Source organism: Ctenopharyngodon idella, chromosome 11 (genome assembly GCF_019924925.1).
Source record: "Ctenopharyngodon idella isolate HZGC_01 chromosome 11, HZGC01, whole genome shotgun sequence".
Classification (NCBI taxonomy): domain Eukaryota; kingdom Metazoa; phylum Chordata; class Actinopteri; order Cypriniformes; family Xenocyprididae; genus Ctenopharyngodon; species Ctenopharyngodon idella.
The window spans coordinates 13,707,109-13,727,600 of NC_067230.1; the positions used below are offsets into that span (position 1 = coordinate 13,707,109).

General features: G+C 35.8%; 1 protein-coding gene across 3 annotated transcripts in view; it reads left to right on the top strand.

Annotated features, from left to right (window-relative positions):
- camk1b (calcium/calmodulin-dependent protein kinase Ib) overlaps nt 1-20,492 on the top strand; it is a 60,758-nt gene that overhangs the window by 10,330 nt on the left and 29,936 nt on the right. For 2 of the 3 annotated variants that reach the window (XM_051912613.1, XM_051912612.1), the window contains one exon: nt 2,551-2,661. In XM_051912613.1, the coding sequence (XP_051768573.1) occupies nt 2,576-2,661 (86 nt within the window). In that variant the 5' untranslated portion in view covers nt 2,551-2,575. Of the gene's footprint in view, nt 1-2,550; nt 2,662-13,105; nt 13,347-20,492 lie in introns of those variants that run through there. The other variant, XM_051912614.1, reaches the window with a different exon arrangement.

A 20,492-nucleotide genomic window follows, 5' to 3' on the forward strand; every position in this document is an offset into this window, starting at 1 on the left:
AGCCATGCTAGGTGTATATGACTTTCTTCTTTCTGATGAACACAATCGGAGTTATATTAATAAATATCCTGACACATCCGAGCTTTATAATGGCAGTGAACGGGACTAACGAGTATGAAAGTGCATCCGTCCATTATAAACAGCTCTAGGGGTTAATAAAGGCCTTCTGAAGCGAATCGAAAAGAAAAATATCCATATTTAACACATTATAAAGTAAAATATCTAGCTTCCACCAGACCGCCTTCTGTATTCAACTTACGAAGAAAGTGTAACGCCTCTCGCAGTTCATAACGCTTACGACTTCAACTTACGGAAAAAGCTAAACTTATTCGACATCAGTTCCGTTTTTTTCGTAAGTTGAATACGGAAGGCGGTCTGGCAGAAGATATTTTATTGAGAAATCTATTTTGTCTAAATAAATTGTAAAATTTCAAATTATAAAACAATAGTGAAACATAAAATCAGTTGTTTTTACAAGTGAACTTAAAGGATTAGTTCACTTTCCAATTAAAATTTCCTGATAATTTACTCACCCTCGTGTCATCCAAGATGTTTATGTATTTCTTTCTTCAGTCGAAATGAAATGAAGGTTTTTGAGGAAAACATTCCAGGATTTTTCTCCATATAGTGGACTTCAATGGTCTCCAAACGGTTGAAGGTAAAAATTACAGTTTCAGTGGCAGCTCCAAAGGGCTTTAAACAATACCAGACGAGGAATAAGGGTCATATTTAGCGAAACGATCGGTCATTTTCTAAATTTTTTAAAAATGTATATGCTTTATATAAACAAATGATCGCCTTCAAGTGGTTCCGCCAAAACCACACTTCTGTATTCTTCAAAAACCTTACACTGTATGTCCTACACCTTCCCTATTCAACTTACGGAACGAACGCGGCGCCAGTTCCGTTTTTTCCGTAAGTAAAATAGGGAAGGTGTAGGACATACAGAATACAAGAATACAAAAGGACGGTTTTGGCGGAACCACTTGGAAGGTGATCATTTGTTTATATAAAGTATACACATTTACATTTTTTTTTAGAAAATGACCGATGGTTTCTCTAGATAAGACCCTTATTCCTCGTCTGGTATCGTTTAAAGCCCTTTGAAGCTGCACTGAAACTGTAATTTTTACCTTCAGCCGTTTGAAGATCATTGAAGTCCACTATATGGAGAAAAATCCTCAAATGTTTTCCTCAAAAACCTTCATTTCTTTTCGACTGAAGAAAGAAGGACATGGACGTCTTAGATGACATGAGGGTGAGTAAATTATCAGGAAATTTTAATTTAAAAGTGGACTAATCCTTTAAGCATCAGAAAATGCGTAGATTTTTACTAAAGATTACATTTAAGAGTGTTATTAAATTATTTGTGTTTTTTAAAATTATCTTTAGGTGGATGTTCGATAATGACAATTTAATGGTCATCTAAATATAAAATTAGAGGAAATTAAATGGTGAATTGTATAATTAGTAATTGACAATAAAAGGATAGTTTAGGTCATGAATGCTGATTGGTCAATGTAAGCCATGCTTTATTGTGAGCTGAAGGGTTTGTAGGGTGTGTCATGCCTAATGGGCCGTTCATGCAGAATTTGTTTTTGCATACTACTTTATAGTTTTTCAGTTGTTTTTCTCTGTGTTTGACCATTGCGCTCACGTCTTGCATCTTTTGCAGCATCTTGTGCATGATGGACTGTTCTAAAAGTACCGTTCTAAACTGGTGCTGCACTTCTCTGTGTGAATGGCCCCTAACAGTTCCCTTTAGCCATGAATATATTCTCAATATAGCACAACCTCTCGTTCCTTATTGCTTAATTATAGTAAATGAGACAAATACTGACATGGAAAGAGTCCTTTTTGTTCTGGTGGAAGCTTTGATCAGGTATAGAACAGGTAAGTTAAATAACTTATGTTAAGTCTTAAATAAAGACATGGTGAGAATATGTTAGACTAAATAATTCATTAGATTCCCATCATGCTTAACTGACTAGTGTTAACTTTCCTTTTTGTCTTTGTACAACCCATAAAAAGTACTTTCTCTCTGTGAAAATATTCTGATGTGGTCAAACGGGTGTTGCAAGATTCTTTAAGAAACTGCGGCAGACTCAATTTACACTCTCATGTCTTATTGAAGCCTGAGCTAAATGAAACAGGTCTGGCTGATAGTTCATATATTGTGAGTATGTAGTTGTCAGACCCCTTTTTTTTGACATGCTCAAGGCAAAACAGACAGATGAGGAGAACTTGCTGTGACATGATGGTGTCTTAATAGAAATCACAATCTACACATAGTAAAAGGTCTTAATGCTTTAAAGGCACATCATGTGTCTTTGTGTGACAATTATAAATTATACCACAGTCATGTAAGCCTGAAGATTTGCACATGGTGAGGTCAAGGTCCAAGTGAATAGCCCTATAGGTCAAAGGTTTAAAAGATTCAGCTTAGTTTCAGGGTAATTTCATGTCATAAAACATAGGATTTGGCCTAAATATCTGTTTTGCATAGACTTTATTGTATAGTAATTGAATGGTTTCCTGTTCCTCTCTCAGTTTCTCCATCATTGACCGCAGCAAAATGCCATTGGGAGAGGATGGACACTCTTGGAAAAAGAAAACATCAAGCATCAAAGAAATCTATGACTTCAAAGATGTTTTGGGAACGTAAGTATAAGAACATTTTACTTCCAACTCAGCAGCTACAAAGATACCGCTGATGTTTGCATTTCAGCCGATGGCAGTCGTTTCTTCCTGACATTAATCTTACTTCTCTGTAGTGAATTATGCTACAATTTTGTGCAGAGGATCTTTTTGTGTTGACCTATGCGGACGTGGCACTTCCCTTTGATTCCAAGTGCATGGTCATGATGTTTGCTTAGAAAGTCAAGCTTTTAATGGACTTTTAATAGGGAACATTCAGTATTTAGTGACTTGGCCCACCCTGACAAATCAGAGTATATGTGGAAATTAGCTGTCATAACAGAGATCATTTACAAATTGAGGTCTTAAAGGTGCAGTATCAAATTCAGATATTTTTGATGAACTCCGATGGCTCAGTGAGGCCACTATTGAGAGCAAAGCCACAAAAGATACTAAAAACATATTTAAAACAGTTCATGTGAGTTCAGTGGTTCTACCTTAATATTATAAAGCTACAAGAATATTTTTGTGCACCAAAAAAAAACAAAATAAGGACTTTTCAGCAATATCTAGTGATGGGTAATTTCAAAACACTGCTTCTGAGCTTTATGAATCTTTTGTTTCAAATTAGTGATTTGGATCTCCTATCAAACGGCTAAACTGCTGAAATCACGTGACTTTGGTGCTCCGAACCACTGATTGGATTTGTAAAGCTCCGAAGCAGTGTTTTGAAATCGGCCCATCACTAGATATTGTTGAAAAGTTGTTATTTTGTTTTTTTGGCACACAAAAAGTATTCTCGTCACTTTATTATATTAAGGTAGAACCACTGTACTCACATGAACTGTTTTAAATATATTTTTAGTACCTTTATGGAGGTTCAATGGCTTTGCTCTCAATGGAGGCCTCACTGAGCCATTGGATTTCATCAAAAATATCTTAATTTGTGTTCTGAAGATGAACAAAGGTAAGCTGCAGGTGAACTAACCCTTTAAGGTGTCCTTGTTACAGTGTAATTATACATTTAAGTACTGAGTGATATTAATTAATTACATCTACTTACTGTAGGGTTAGGATTAGGTTTGGTTGAGGGTTAGTTGCATGTAATTATGCATAATTTATAGTTATTACTAGAGTAACTACATGTAGCATGTGTAATAAGGACATTGTAAAATAAAGTTACCCTAAAAATCCAATTAATTTTGAATTGTGATTTGACTACTTTCTATAAGATAAAAAATGTCATTGTTTATTTGGGCAAGCAGAAATCATTTCTGCATTTGGGGTCTTAGGATATAGCTGATTTTTGTTTTGTTTTTTATTTGCATATGAGACCTTGAGGAAATTATTATTATTATTGTGATGTTTGCTAAGTTTACTGACTCATTCATCGAAATCAAATCAAATTTTTCTGAATTTGCAAAAATCGTGAATTCCTGAACGAATGCTGTCTACCCAGAGATTCACATCGCTACTAAAATATGTAGAATATAGCTGTTTTAATCAAACCAGATATTCAGATTTCAACAAGGATCAACAACAATTCCCACAACTGCTCACACGTGACTGTCATTCCAATATGAAGCTGTCCAGGCCATTGTGCGTAGAGTGCATGTTACTACTAAGTTGCTTTCTGGTTATTTATTATTCTGGTTCTGATCCTTCTTATTGTTTTGGCTCTTGAACAATTTTATAATGTGTTTAGCCCCTTTGACCCTCTATCCCACATATTTGGTGCTAACTACTAAACAAAATCAATGCTATTTTCTATATGTATCTTTAACTACTCATGACATGCGAACAAGTCAGTAATTACAAACTTTTGAAGCGCGGAACATTAAGTACAGATAACTCGTTCAAATTATTTGTCCATTTTGTGTTGGACTTGATGAAATAAACAATTGTGGTTAAGTGAGGCAAGAACCATTTCAGGCTGCCCATAGGACCGGCTCACAGGAGTCATTTGTTCAAACTACACAACATGTTGTGTTATTTTGCACCAGCAATTTTTGTCTTTCTCGCCACATTTAATTCAAACTATACTTAATTTGTTCAAGTTCAAGAACCATTAACCATTTTTTTTAGCATTCTGAACAGGAACCAATTCTAAATTCCATACCCCTGACCCTCTTTAAACACTTCCACATGCTTACTTATAGCCAGTTTAAAAGTGGCTATTGTTAGGGCTATAAGGGGGGCTTGCTTAGATTTTGGGTGTGTGAGATTACCCTTGGTCTCTGCTCACACAGTGACAAGAGTGGGAATATTCAGGGCCCATATCCCAGGCCTGGATTTAGTGCACACAGCAGTGTTAATGGAATCTTTAGTGACATCATTCATGTCTGCAGCAATGGTTTAGGACAGAGAGAAGGGGAAATTGTGCTTTCATTTATTTAACTAGAGTTTTAGGATGGTCTGGTTTCTCTGCTCTGACTGTAGGTTTAATGAGAATTCAGAAAGACATATTATGTTTAAACAGTCCCAGAATCCAATTGGAACAAATGTTAAAATCTAGGGCTGTGAAGCGATTAAAATTTTTAATCTAATTAATTACACAATGTGGCGATTAATGAATCTAAGTAATCACACATTAATCACACATCAAATTTGTCTGAGAAATGACCCCCAAATGATAATATAAAGGCATTATTGTGTTAAATGAGAAAAGCATTAAAAAGATATTACAAAAAATAGCTTCAGAAAACATAATTTTTTATTTGATTTAACAGAATTTATTACACATAAACTTTTAGGCTTCAGCGGCCATGAGGGTAAGTAAATGATGATAAAATGATGAACTATACCTTTAATGTTTTTTATTACACTGTAAAACCCGATAAGTTGAGAATACTCAATTTTTGTAGACACAGATTACCTGAAAAAATGTAAGTAAAGCAACTCAAATTTATTAAGTAAACAATAATTATAAATAAAGTAAAACTGAAAAATGCTAATTTAATGTTTAAGTCCACTGTACTTAAAACTATTGTTTACCATATGTAATGTTTGCAATTTTTCACTTATTTTGATGCAGTGGTTGTAAAACCCGATAAGTTCAGAATACTCAAAACATTTAAGTAAGCAACTCAAAAATTATAACGTATTTTGTACTACACAAACTTGCTAATTACAATTTAATAATGAAATATTGAATAAACTAACACTTAATCTTTGTGGTTAAGTGTTAGTTAGCAACAGCAACATGCACTACATATAGTCTTGAAGTTTCACAGGCACTACTGTTCACCATGATGGTAACCCTACAAAACTTCAACATCACAGAAACACATTTAAACACCAAAATAACATTAAACAATAACACATCTTCTCCTGTATTAATCTTAAACAAAATACACTCAATTTCACCAATTATTCTACTTACACAGTGTGACGCAAAGCATGCTGGGAACTTTAAAATCTGCTGCAATTCAGTTTAATGTTGAATGGATTCTTCTGATAACGTCGGATAGAGAAACAATGTGACATTGATGTCACTTTATGTCGCTCAGTAAACTTAAAAATAATAATTTGAGTATAAGGGTTTACTCAAAAATGTTGAGCTACACAAAAATAAAACTATACTCCTCATTCAGAAAATGTAATTGTTTTAAGTTGCATCAGTGATTTAACAGACTTTAATTGCAGCGTACTCGATCTTTATAAGTTAGTAGTACTGCGTCGGGTGTACAGTGTATTAATATGGAAATATAGTGAAATGATACTCTATATAAGAAACTAATAACGGCCAGTTTATGGCGGTAAATGTCTAAATGAGTAAGTTCATTCATTCGAATCATTCAAACAGCTGATTATTTCATGAATGGGCCATTAAATCATTGGTTCAAATTCATTAATTCAAAATGAAACACCGCTGTGTTGCTCGGAGATGCACTACAGTTCTGCTCTGGCTTTATAGGTAATATCTTTGTTGCCAAAATTGAGCAAAAACAGACAATGTTATGTATAAAATATAACACAGTATTAATTTCTTATTTATTGAAAAATCATAAAATCAATATCACATTTGCAGTTTTGCTATTTAGGACAAAAACGGCACTCTTGTGATATTGCAGTCATTACTTGTGTGATATTGCTTAACTATATCATGATATAAATATGAGACAAAAACTCAAACAGAGGCATTTTTGCCCGACATCTTCAATTTTAGGTCCATTCTAACTGTATTCTGTTGGCTCCATCACGCAGTTGTTGACCTGCTTCAGGGTCGTCATCAATCAACTTTATGAAATGTAAGATCTGGGGCGGGGCGGGTGCATCAAATGCGTTACTAATTTTAACACGTTATTTTTCCACACAACTAATTAATTAAATGAACGTGTTACATCAACAACCCTATAAAAATCTATGACAATTAGTCAGTATTTTTGGCACTGCAAATTTCAACAACATTCTCTTTCTCAAGCCTTAAGATTTTAATATTGGCTAAACTCTATTCTTAAGGTCAGTTTTGTATGTTGTCCAGGCTTGTTTGGGGATAGATCAACAGCTCTCTACATCGTTCAACTGCGAGCTCATCGTGGGTTGGTTGTCTTGGCAACAGGAGGAGACACTTTCCATATGGACTATAACTGTTGCTATGGAAACAAAGTTTTTATTTTCTATTAATAATCTGGCGAGTAAATGTGTAAGGATCGAGAGCCTCAATGTTCAGTCTAGTGAAAAAGATTTTTTGGGGATTTTGTCCAGTTGTAATGCTCTGCTGAATTTCCTTAGGCTTCCCCTGTTTGACTTTAAGCTGCAGTGGATGCTTACCGCTTTGAGGGATGTTACACAGCTCCTCATCAGACCTCATCAACCTAAACAAACTCTTTAAACATATACTCAGCCAGCCTAATAAAACCTAGCTCTTAAACTGAAGAACATGTCGATATAATGTCAGACTGTTAATGTGCTTCTCTAAACCGCTATTGATTGAGTAAGTGAAAAACTCAGGAAATGTAAGTTGATGCATCTTCGAAAAACCTAAGCCATTTCCTCTGGTGTCAAATAAGCCTACTGTAAAATCCAACTTATGACCATCTGGACCAAGCTGGTAGACCATTTTTGGACCAGCAATAAACCAAGGTGGTTAAAGAGTTAGTTCACCTAAAAATGAAAATTATTCCATGATTTACTCACCCTCCAGCCATCCTAGGTGCAAATGACTATCTTCTAGACAAACACAATCTGAGATATATTTAAAAATATCCTGGCTCTACCAAGCTTTATAATGGTTGTGAACGGGGGACGTGTTTTGAAGCCCAAAATAAATACATCCATCCATCATAAAAATAATCCATACGGCTCCAGGGGTTAAAGGGATAGTTCACCCAAAAATGAAAATGTGATGTTTATCTGCTTACCCCCAGGGCATCCAAGATGTAGGTGACTTTGTTTCTTCAGTAGAACACAAATGATGATTTTTAACTCCAACCGTTGCGGTCTGTCAGTCGTATAATGCATGTCAATGGTAACTCCATCTATAAGAGTAAAAAAAACATGCACAGACAAATCCAAATTAAACCCTGCGGCTCGTGACGACACATTGATGTCCTAAGACACAAAACGATCGGTTTGTGCGAGAAATCGAACAGTATTTATATCATTTTTCACCTCTAAAACACCACTATGTCCAACTGCCTTGAGCATCCGGTTGGTGAGGTCTGAAAACGTGTTCTGATGACGGAAGTGATGTCTCGCGCTTATACTTCAGACCTCGCACACAGGATGCTCAAGGCAGTTGGACATAGTGGTGTTTTAGAGGTAAAAAATTATATAAATACTGTTCGGTTTCTCTCACAAACCGATCGTTTCGTGTCTTAGGACATCAGTGTGTCGTCACGAGCCGCAGGGTTTAATTTGGATTTGTCTGTGCATGTTTTTTTGGCCTTCTGAAGCAAAGCAATGGGTTTTTGTAAGAAAAATATACATATTTAAAACTTTAAACACCCTATATCAACCACCCATAACACCTTAACAACGGCATCGCAACATGCTAAAAAAATCATAGTTCTGATATCTGTGTTGTTTCTTCTCCACATCTGTTGTGCTTTTATTTGAGCACTTGATTCCAAACTGATCAAACAAGATCTTGTATGGCCCTACGCTTTGGACGTGTGCCTGTAAAGCAAACGATTTCACATGCTTACGTTGTCATACAATACGTTACAGATGTATTTCAGTATGTTACAGATATGTTACGGTATTCTTGATGTATTCCGATTCTCATTAAAGCGTTGTTTGTTGTTTGCTCTGCTTGTATCCAAGAGCAACAGATTGTGTATTTAGCTTTTGGGCGGACGCTGTTTGTTCCACGCTGTTTTAACAGTTGTTGATGTACTCAGCATTGAAAACTGTCATGCTTCTTTACCCCCACCCAATCCCTCGTGCCCCTGCTCTCATGCAGTTATTCCACATAGTCGGTTTATCAACACCATAATGACTTCCTTTAGTAAATGTTTGACTAAGTGACTCCTGTGGACACTCTTTCAGATTAAACAGACTGTTTTCTGAGGACATCATTAAGAGGGTTGGGTAATCTTCATAAGTAAGTACACATAATTGCAATGCTTAGCAAATGTACATTAGACTTACATTTTTGTGATGGCGATGTCAGTGTGCATGTGTGTTTTTTCAAAGCTCCTGAATACAGTTTCTTCACAAAACAGATTATTATCTTTTGGCGCTTGATAGTTTTGAAATGTTTTTTTTTTTTTTTTTTTTTTAATTCAGTAAAAATAGTAATGTTGTGAAATATTATTGCAGTTTAAAAAAACTGTTTTCAATGTGAATATATTTAAAAATGTAATTTATTCCTGTGATCAAAGCTGAATATTCAGCATCAGTCTTTAGTGTCACATGATCCTTCAGAAATCATTCTAATATGCTGATTTGCTGCTCAGTTATTATGTTTAGGCCTACTCAATTTTTCTTATTATCAATGTATCAATGTCATTATCAATTGTGGAAATCGTGATATATTTTTTCAGGATTCTTTGAATAAAAAATCGAAAGAACACTATTTATTTGAAATAAAAATGTTTTGTAACATTAAAATGTCTTTTACTTTGCACTTTTGATCAACTTAATGCGTCCTTGTTGAATAAATGTATTAATTTCTTTTTTTAAACTTTTGATGGTAGTGTGTATCATAGTTTCGACAAAATTATCAAGCAGCACAACTGTTTTCAAAATTGATAATAATAAGAAATGTTTCTTGAGCACCAAATCATCATATTAGAATGAAAAGTGATCTCTATTTTACATTTTGACAAAGCTTTCTTTTCTTTTGCATGATTTGTTCTTGGATTTAACCTGAAAAACATTTAAAGCAATGTTTCAGAATAGGAAGTGGAAATAGAAGAAGAAAAAGCGGTGACTGAAGCAGTTTTCCTTTAACTAAGAGAGTGCCGCTGGCCAGTAGCCAGAGCTATTTTTGGTTTATAGGGAAGAGTAGGGTTGGCAGTTTTTATATGACTAATCAAAATATTTATTTTACACAGCATTTTTTATGTGAAAGGATGCTGCTCAGGATGGTTATTTATATAACAGCCTAAAATAGAATTGTTGGTGGGAGCGAATCAACAATAACTACATAGTTACGTTTTTATTTTTCTGAAAAAATAAAGTGTGCCGCACACATCCTGAAAAGTGAAGACAAAATATTTTGATCGCCCCTGGTGGCTGGCTGCAGTATAGGTCATAAACCCCGCCCTCTCCATATAATCAAATGGGACTCGAACAAAACTAAAAAATCCAATTATAATTCAAATAATTTTTTTCCAAAGATCAATTCTGTCATTTTAAGTAGTTCTCATCACACTGACCTATGTTCAAGTGTTAATTTTTCCAATAAGTTTGGTTTTAATTAGTTAATTAATGCTGTAAAACCAGGGTGTAACGTCATGATTGACAGCTGTGCTTGCGATTGAAGCCCAAAGTATACTTCGCTTTTTTTATGCGTACGCTAGTGTACGCGCACCATCGAACGCAAAGCCTTGCAAAGTAAACTTCATTTGGCTTGAATGACATACACAGGCATTCGACGCATGCGCAGTTTTGAGCAATCTCTCGCCACGAGTTACAACCCATGTAAACGTTTTTATATTCTTTCATGCTAGAGTTGTACAAATGAGGGTACTTTCTAACCTCTTCACACAATCTCTCGACTATATAGGTCTCCATTGTCGCTGTAGCTCGCATGCGGTCTGTTCTGTTTATGCAGGTTTTCTTCGACTACATTGTGAATCGACGCCCCCAGGGCAAAGCTGCCACCTTGTGGATGAATTATGCAAAAAAATTACATGCACATGTGCGACCTGTACTCACATACTCTTCTGATGATGAAATTCGGATATATTTTTACTAGTGGGTGCAGGACACTATAGTTCATTTATGTAAGTGAGGATAGCAAAATAAAGTAAACTGTCATATTATAACCAAAAATTATTCATACAGTGGACTACCAGTAAAATTGCTAAAAATTATTATTCAGACACTTTGACCTGACCATGTTTTGCTTTAGTTTTAGTCTAACATAATTAAGATATTTTTTTCTGACACAGTTTAACTCTGAGATCTTGTCATATTTTTTGTTACCATTTTTTTAATGAATGATATATATTAATTATAAATTTAATAATATAATAATAATATAATTTTTTCAGGATTCTTTGTTGAATAGAAAGTTCAAAAGAGCAGCATATATCTTTTATAACAATAACTTTTTTTAATATCACTTTTGATTAAGGCATCCTTGCTGAATAAAAGTTTAATTTCTTAAAAAAAAAATAATAATAATAAATGTACTGACCCCACACTTTTGAACAGAACAGAAATCTATAATACTTTATTGTCAAAATAGGCCGAAATTGTAAATCTAATCCCTTACCATCTATATCATGCCTTATTTTTAGCAAGTTAGCCTAATGTTTTTGACTTTGTTTGTGTGTGTGTTTTTTTTTTTTTTTTTCTAGCATGTCATTCTGTTCCACAACAAATCACATGCCCAACCTTATTTAGTAGCACTGCAAGAACTATGACACTTCCCAGCATGCTTTGCGGGGGCTGGCGGTTTGTGGGCGGTTTGAAAGCACTGGAATAATCTAAAATCAATTCGGAGTATGGATCGCCTGTGCCCACTTCTGCTGTCGCTGCTGACCCTGTGCTCTCTCATGCTTTCATTTCAGTGATTGATAGACAGTGAGAGCACAGGACGGCCAGCAGTTTGACAAATTTCTGTCAGGTCAGCATAGCAGTGTGAGACCTGCTTAGCTTTATGCGCCTCTGGACAAGCAAGTCTGCATTTGGGGTTTCTCAGGAAGACATATGGCCCTGTTTCCAATAACATGATTCACACTCGTTCTCCCAGTCCTAAAAAGTCACACCGGGGCACAGCAGGAGGCGGCCTGTTTATCACCAGGTCTACAGCACACAGTGAAGCGTGCTCAGATGTGTTACAAACGTGCATGGAGGTCCATTCAGCTGCTGCCCGTTGTCAGAAATCCATTAAAGCCTTGGGAAAACTGATCATTCAATGAAAGAGTTGTATAAATATTAGATTTGTACCACAGAATGTAGAATGTACCACATCAATGTTGATGGTCAAAATATATTTCAAATATTTATACTTTTTTTCCTTCCTACTTTTTTATATATATATATATATATATATATATATATATATATATATATATATATATATATTATTATGCTTTCTTTGAGAATTAAACCCATGTCCTTGGAGTTACTAGCGGCATTCTGTACTGTCTTAGCTACAGGAAATGTCGGTGCAAATGCAATGTCCCAAGTCAGTGTTATCGTAGTAATGTATATATACTATTATAGTATTTATTGCTGTTTTTATTATTTGTATTACTAACTGTTTTATGGTCTGCACAAGAAAGTCTACAGCAGACAAGGAAAAGTCCATTTCTTGTTTTTCCTTTTAAGAGCACCCCTCCCCCCTCCCCCCATGGTCATCCAAGATGTCCATGTCCTTCTTTCTTCAGTTTTTGATGAAAACATTCCAGGATTTTTCTCCATATAGTGGACTTCAATGGCCTCCAAATGGTTGAAGGTCAAAATTACAGTTTCAGTGCAGCTTCAAAGCGTTCTACGCGATCCCAGACGAGAAATAAGAGTCTTATCTAGAGAAACCATCACTCATTTTCTATAAAAAAATTAAAATTTTATACATTTTAACCATAAATGCTCATCTTGAACTAGCTCTATTCTTCTTCTTCTCTATTAGAATTCCGGCAGTGTAGACACTGCTAAGTGTATTACTGCCCTCCACAGGTCAAAGTTTGAACTAAATTGTCATATACAATATGCTAGTGCAAGTATATAACAATTAGTTCAAACTTTGACCTGTGGAGGGCAGTAATACACTTAGCAGTGTCTACACTGCCGGAATTCTAATAGAGAAGAAGAAGAAGAAGAAGAGAGCTAGTTCAAGATGAGCATCTATGGTTAAAATGTATATAATTTTTTATTTTATTTTTTAGAATATGAGCTATGTTTTCTCTAGATAAGACCCTTATTCCTCATCTGGTATCGTTTAAAGCCCTTTGAAGCTGCACTGAAACTATAATTTTGACCTTCAACCGTTTGGAGGCCATCGAAGTCCACTATATGGAGAAAAATCCTGGAATGTTTTCATCAAAAACTGAAGAAAGAAGGACATGGACATCTTGGATGACATGGGGGTGAGTAAATTATCAGGAAATTTTAATTTGAAAGTGAACTAATCCTTTAATCCTACCCAATGCCTAAATTTAAACGCTACAACAACTACCTTACTAACTATTAAAAAGCAGTAAATTAGGAGTTTATTGAGGCAAAAGTTGTAGTTAATAGTGAATATGTGTTCCCCAATCTACCTTATATTTTTATAACAATATTTATATTTTATTTCAATGAACAAAAATACGTTTTACGTTTCAGTTTTAGTTAACAATAACAATGTTGATCTAGACTAATATAATTATACTCAAATTTTCTATGATTAATATGTTATCAGAATCTATGTCTACTTTTGAATAGCCAGAGAAACATCATAAAATTAAATGATCACTCAATAAGCCACAATGATTTGAGGTGTCATTCGTGTCTGTCGCACTAACAGTGTGGGATGAGCTACACGCCGTGTATTTGGTTATGGGTTTGTTCAAATCCCTTAGCGTAAGTATGAGCAATAGTAATAATAATGCTTGTTTTCACTTTGTTTTGCTATGTAACATTATCCTGTTTAACAGCAGATTGTTTCAGTTCTGGGATATCCAGTCATAAAGCACCGTTTCCTCCAGGTACTTGATTTGATTATGAAGAACCCATAATCCATCAGAATAGGCACTGAGCTGAACCAATAAATCACTGCTGAGTTGCCATAGCGATTTAATGGTTTCCCTTTCATTGATGTGAAGCACACTAGGGCATGTTGAATTTCCATTTGCTGCTTATTAGCAGATGCAGTTACGGGCTGTTGTGAGTGTTGGTTTAACCCAAGGCGAGATGAGCGTGGTGTGTCATCCAGAGTGTTGTCAGAGCAGTTTGGGTGGCAGCGCAAATATTTAAAGTGAAAGCCACATGCTTGGTATTAGCAGTAATTTGACATTGACATTTGATATTTGTTTTTCTCTGTAAAAAGAGAAAGATTAAGTCTTCGATTGTGTCACATAAACACTTTGTTATTTAACTTTTTTCAAAAACAAATTGTACTCTTTGGCTTTTAATTGTTTGTTATGTGCTAGTGAAGGTGTGAGCGGAAACTGAAAGTGTGTGTGTGTGTGTGTGTGTGTGTGTGTGTGTGTGTGTGTGTGGAGGGGGGGGAGAGCAGGTGTTTCTACCAGGCTGGTAAACACCATGAGGTGTCCCTGTGCATTTATTATTCAATCACCAATCCTTGTGCACACACACACATTTGCACGCATGTACACCCACAAACACGCAAACACACTCTCAGTTGTCCAGCCGTTCACACGCATGAGTGGAATCGAGGTATGTCTTCTGCAGCGGTTATGCCTGGAATGAAAGGTTAATCTCCTGATTGCTGTCGCTTGTCTCTCCGCATCCCCCCCCCCAGCCCACTAATCTCCTTCATCAATCATTGCATCATCAGCCCCTCCCCCCATTTCCTCTATCAGGTGTGCCCATCTTGCACAAGCTGATAAAATCATGCAGGTGAGGAGCTGTCGATGAAGTCATACTTTCACAGGGAAGATGTTTCTGCTCTTCTGCAGCTTGTTTTTCTCACCGCAAGTAATGGTTTGCAATGACTAGCGTGTGTTCTTTATTATCAGCCATGCCCGTCCCGCCCACTACTCTTGTCTTTTAGGCCCCTATTTTAAGAACTGTGAAATAAAAAAAAAAAACAAGATCTAAGATCTCTTTTTTTTTTTTTTTTTTTTTTAAATCCGTTCTTAGAATACTGTATCATGTGTGAAGTGGTGCAAAAGACGCAAAATGCAAACGCAGTGCAAGCATGGCTTTTGAATGGCTACTTAGTATGTTGGCTCAAAAAGCAGCTGCAGATGTAGACAATAGATAGCCACAAAGGTAGCTCACTAGTAGTGGTTCAACGGATCACAAAACTCACGGTTCGGATCATATCAGGGTTATTAAGTCACGGATCGGATCATTTTTCGGATCAGCACAAAAAAAAAAAAAAAAAATGGGGGGTGGGGGTAACTTTCCATTTATTACTTAGCCCACTTTAACTACTCCGATACCACAGCAGAAACTACTAGCCTAACTTATACATTATTAAAGGCAAGTGAACAGACTGTAAAAAGAACAAATACTGTACACCTAATTACAAGCATAGATAAATACAACATAAAGTTACAAATAAAGTATAAGGTCTAAATGTAGTATTAATTTTCTTGTACAGAAATGTAGTAATTAAATGTAAAATGACACTGTTCACTGTATAAATTTAATATAGATTAATCTTTGTTAAAGCTGTGTTTTGCTGTTTGATTTACATGACAGACAACAGCAGGTATTTATAGGTTGCTGTCACTTTAAGAGTAAGACTCTATGCACTCACACATCCGAATTCTCACCTCGTTCACTTAAGACATAACCAAATTTGTTTACGAGAATACTTGCCGAGAGGGGTATTTTGACTGACATAATGCGTGTATGTGTCCATCCAAGTGCATTTTTGCGAAAGAGAAATCAATTTGGAGTTTGCGAGCTATCTGAAACGCGCCTCCCTCTCTGTGTGTGTGTGTGTGTGTGTGCGCGCGCGAGCCTTGTATGTGTGTGCGTCTGTGCGCACCGATAACAGCGTGGCGTGCGATACCGAATTAAATCCTCTTTTGCCTCTTCTAGCGCTGAAATGGTTTTATATCTATTTAATGTGTAAACTAGCATGACAAAACACGTGCAAATGATAACCTTTCACTCTATTTCCTGATAACCTTACTCTATATAAGACATTTCTGTCATTAATTACTCACCCTCATGTCGTTCCAAACCCGTAAGACCTTCGTTCATCTTCGGAACACAAATTATTACAATATTTTTGATAAAATCCGATGGCTCAGTGAGGCCTCCATTGACAGCAAGTTAATTAACACTTTCAGATGCCCAGAAAGCTACTAAAAACATATTTAAAACAGTTCATGTGACTACAGTGGTTCAACCTTAATGTTATGAAGCAACGAGAATACTTTTTGTGTGCCAAAAAAACAAAATAACGACTTTATTCAACAATATCTAGTGATGGGCGATTTCAAAACACTGCTTCATGAAGCTTCGAAGCTTTACGAATCATTTGTTTCGAATCAGTGGTTCGGAGCGCGTATTAAACTGCCAAAGTCACGTGAACCATGGAAATTTCAAAACACTTATGATGTAACGAAGCCTCGTTTACTGAAATCACGGGACTTTCACGCTCTGAACCACTGATTTGAAAAAAAAAAAAAAAAAAAAAATGTAAAACTTCGAATTTTTATCAAAAATATCTTAATTTGTGTTCTGAAGATGAACAAAGGTCTTACGGGTGTGGAATGACATGAGGGAGAGTAATTAATGACAGAATTTTCATTTTTGGGTGAACTAACCCTTTAAGTAAAATACTTCAGGCTTTGCAAGGAATCACTACTCGCATGGTCACTTTAAATCAAATAATGAAATTCTGATGATCATATGTGTACAGTCTTCATTAAAGGCCATGTGGAAGTGAACCTCTGTGAAGGGTCCCTACCAATAGTGTTCTCTTTCCACAGTGTAAAAATAACATTTGGAATTTGCTGTTAGTGTCTCACATCTAGTCTTCTAGTCTAGACATTACAGAAATTGTCTGTTCATGTTTAGTGCTATTGTCTGCAGGCTAACCTCCGGGCTCGGCCGGCGGCCAGGTGTGAGGTCGCAACTCCTGTTTTGGAAACAAAAATATCCCAGGAGATCAATCAGTGCTGCTGTTTGTGCATGTTTGTGTGCGACCCTGATCGACCACATTCTAAGTGCTCTTCTCTGAATTACATGCCTAGTGGAACTGTTCTAATCATCTGTGTGCCAGAAACGTATAGCAACACTTTCACCATGACTTACTGGAATAAGATAGACGTCTATAGCATTTCATAACATTGTTCTTCTGGATTTTCGGACCACTTTTGATGAGATTACGCCAGCTTAGTTTTATGTTTTCAAAGAGTCTAGGATAGAGATAAAACTTCTATTATTACTAAAACTGAAGTGAAAATAAATTAAAGCTAAATAGAAATAATCTAATAAACAAAAACTTGACAAAAGCACATAACAAAATTACTGAAAATATAAACAAAATATCATTCAAAATATTAATAATTACTACATAACGTAAATACAAAAGCATACCTAAAATATTTGAATAAAAAAAAACACCATTTAATGAAAAATATAAATATATACAATTCTTTTGCGGTGTGGACAGTGAAACAGGCAATTTGTTAAAGAAAACCTAATACTTATAAATATTTAAAATATAAATATTTCTATCAAATATAAAAATACAGTGTTTGGTATTGTAATTGGGCATTTAAAAATATCACTTGACCTGTAGTTGATCAAGAATCAATGCATATCACAAGCAAACTTGTGTCTGATTGTAGCATGATTATGCAGGAAGTCCCTACTTGGACTGGACTGTAAATAATTTGTTCACCCAAAAATGCAGTCAAGAACCTGTTCACCAATATGGAATGTTTTGCATCAGCCTGCCTTGTCTAAATCCAGATTATGATGTTAAAATGTATAATACACAATGCTGTTCTCAGATCAGCTGATTAGGCGCTCTAACACAGACTGTGAAGCAGCTATTAAAGGGTCATGAAACCCTAAACCAAATTTTCTTTATGTGTGTTAAACATCATAGAAGACAATGTTACCATCCGTTAGTTTTGAAAACTAGTTAAAGTCCCCTTGTAGTCAATCATTTTATCCCTTAAAACTCATCTTTGATCACCAAAATTCCATTTTTAAATGTTTTTGCCTTATTTAGTATACGTGGATCCATGAATATGCAAATTAGCCCCACCTCCACTTGCTCGCACAGTTCAGAGATGAACTTGCTCAACTTACTGAAGTAAACGCTGCACAATGGTATCACTCTTTACAACATTGGACACATAACGGTAATTAATATGATTGGCCTTTTGCTTAACTACGTTATCAAACAGCTAATAATGTGTTGCTAATGTTACACAAACCATGTTACAGTTCGCTATGTCAGAATCAGACCGCTGCCTTCTAACAATCAGCATCCTTACAAATGCTTTGAACAACTCAGAACGTCAGTGGAGAAAGGCATATAGCTCATCATAACATCGTAATATACATCATACACCCGCCATATTTCTAAATCTACACAATTTTTCATATCAACAGAAAAATATAACAGATAACCTGGCTTCTCTTGAGACTCCCCTGCTTATTCACTGTTAATGATATGCTAAATCCTGCCGGCACGTCAACGTGATTGGTTACAATGTAGTTTGTGATGTCACAGATACCAGCGATTTCAAACAGTGGGTTTAAGACTTTTTTTTTTTTGTCACTGCAGTTTTAAAGAGAAAATACTCAGCAATGGTGATGACTTATGAATTTGCACATGGTTTGTCTTAAAGCATATTAAAAACACCACATAGACATATAAACAACATTAAAAACTTGATTTTCACCATATGTGGACTTTAATTTTAGTCTTTTTTGCGCTCAACTTCTGGGTTTAAATTCGTCTTCATGTCAACAGCACGCACTGATTTCCAATTAGGCGCTTCAAACAGTGAGATCAACAAGTGTTTTTTTTTTAGCTTTGTAAGAGTTTCTGCGTCGCATAAGTTCTCTTCAACAGATCCAGAGTCTTCGACACAAATGCAATTAATCTGAACTGTGAGTGTAACCGGTCTTTACAGTCCTTTAACTGATCAAATGGCTTAAAAACGCAGCAAAATAAGCCTCAAAAGTTATTAAAGATGCAACAGTGTGTTGATGCATTTTCGATGCAGAGAACAAATTCTGTGCAGTTATTTGTGCATTAAATTATAGCCGTCACAGGATGTGTGTATTTGTGTAATTTGGTGAGCTTACAAAACCATTGTGTATATTGTGTTGCATGTAATGGTAATTTGCAGTGTGCATTTGTGGAAAGCTTTGATGCTTTTAATGAGAGCGAAATAAATCTGTCTGAATCAGAAGCTGTTGCTGTGTCGTCGGTCTCCCCTCTTCCACTCTGCAGCTCACCACACCCACTTTTGTAGCTTTTTTCAAAACTGTGGTGAAGAACTGACCTCTGCTGAAACAGGGGGTTTCATGGCCCTTTAGGGGAGCCTGAACTTAACCGAGATCAGAGACACTTGACCGTCTGACTTGATTCACACGATTCGGTCTCAGTCTGGCCTCCAGCACATGAGCTGCACCTGCTTTTTGTTTATTTTAGGGAACGTTACATAACGCAATCAGCAGAAATGGCTGTTCCGTGTCAAGTCTGTGGGACCTGCGCTAAACTGAATTTAGGCTGAGGACTGCCTCAGGAAGCAAGATGTCATGTGGCGTTGGTCTCTTGAGAGATGAATTATTAAATTGTTTGTGGTATCTAATTAGATTGGATTAATAGTTTTCTAAAGAATGTCACACCCCCATGTAATTTGTTTGCCTCAGTGCTCTAATTTAAAATGATTGACCCAAAAATGAACTCAGGTGAAGAAGTCTTTAATAATCTACTGGTTACTCTTTTCCATGCAATTAAAACTAAAAGGAAGCTTTAAGGCCCAGATATATAGCCTACTTCAAGCAAAATCGAAGAACAAAGTTGTATGATGTCATTTAAAAAAAGATTAGACCAAGACAAAGTTGATTTGGAGATTGCCAAAGCGAACTTGAGGAACAGTTTCCTCTCTCTGGTAAACACCTTCAAATTACCATTTGTTACCATTGGTACCAATGATTCTGGTTCGATTCTGATATTTTCAGAATGTATTGCGATTCTCTCTCGAATCGATTCTGAGCATACACAGTAAAATCCCCAGAGTTAAATCAACTCTGCTCAGAGTACATATGGTCCCTCTCTAAATAGTGTTAAAGTAACACTGAAGCAGAGTTAAAGTTAATGAGATAATTAAGCAATTAATAAGGCTGTGACTGAAGTCAGTTGTAGTTCTTGTGTTTCTCTTTTCTTCAGTGATTCTGCTTGTTAACAGCAGGTGTTCATCACTAATGCACAATCATCGCTTGATTAATTGTTTAATTATCTCATTAACTTTAACTCTGCTTCAGTGTTATTTTAACACTATTTAGAGAGGGACCATATGTACTCTGAGCAGAGTTGATATAACTCTGGAGATTTTGCTGTGTAGTTTTTAACAGCA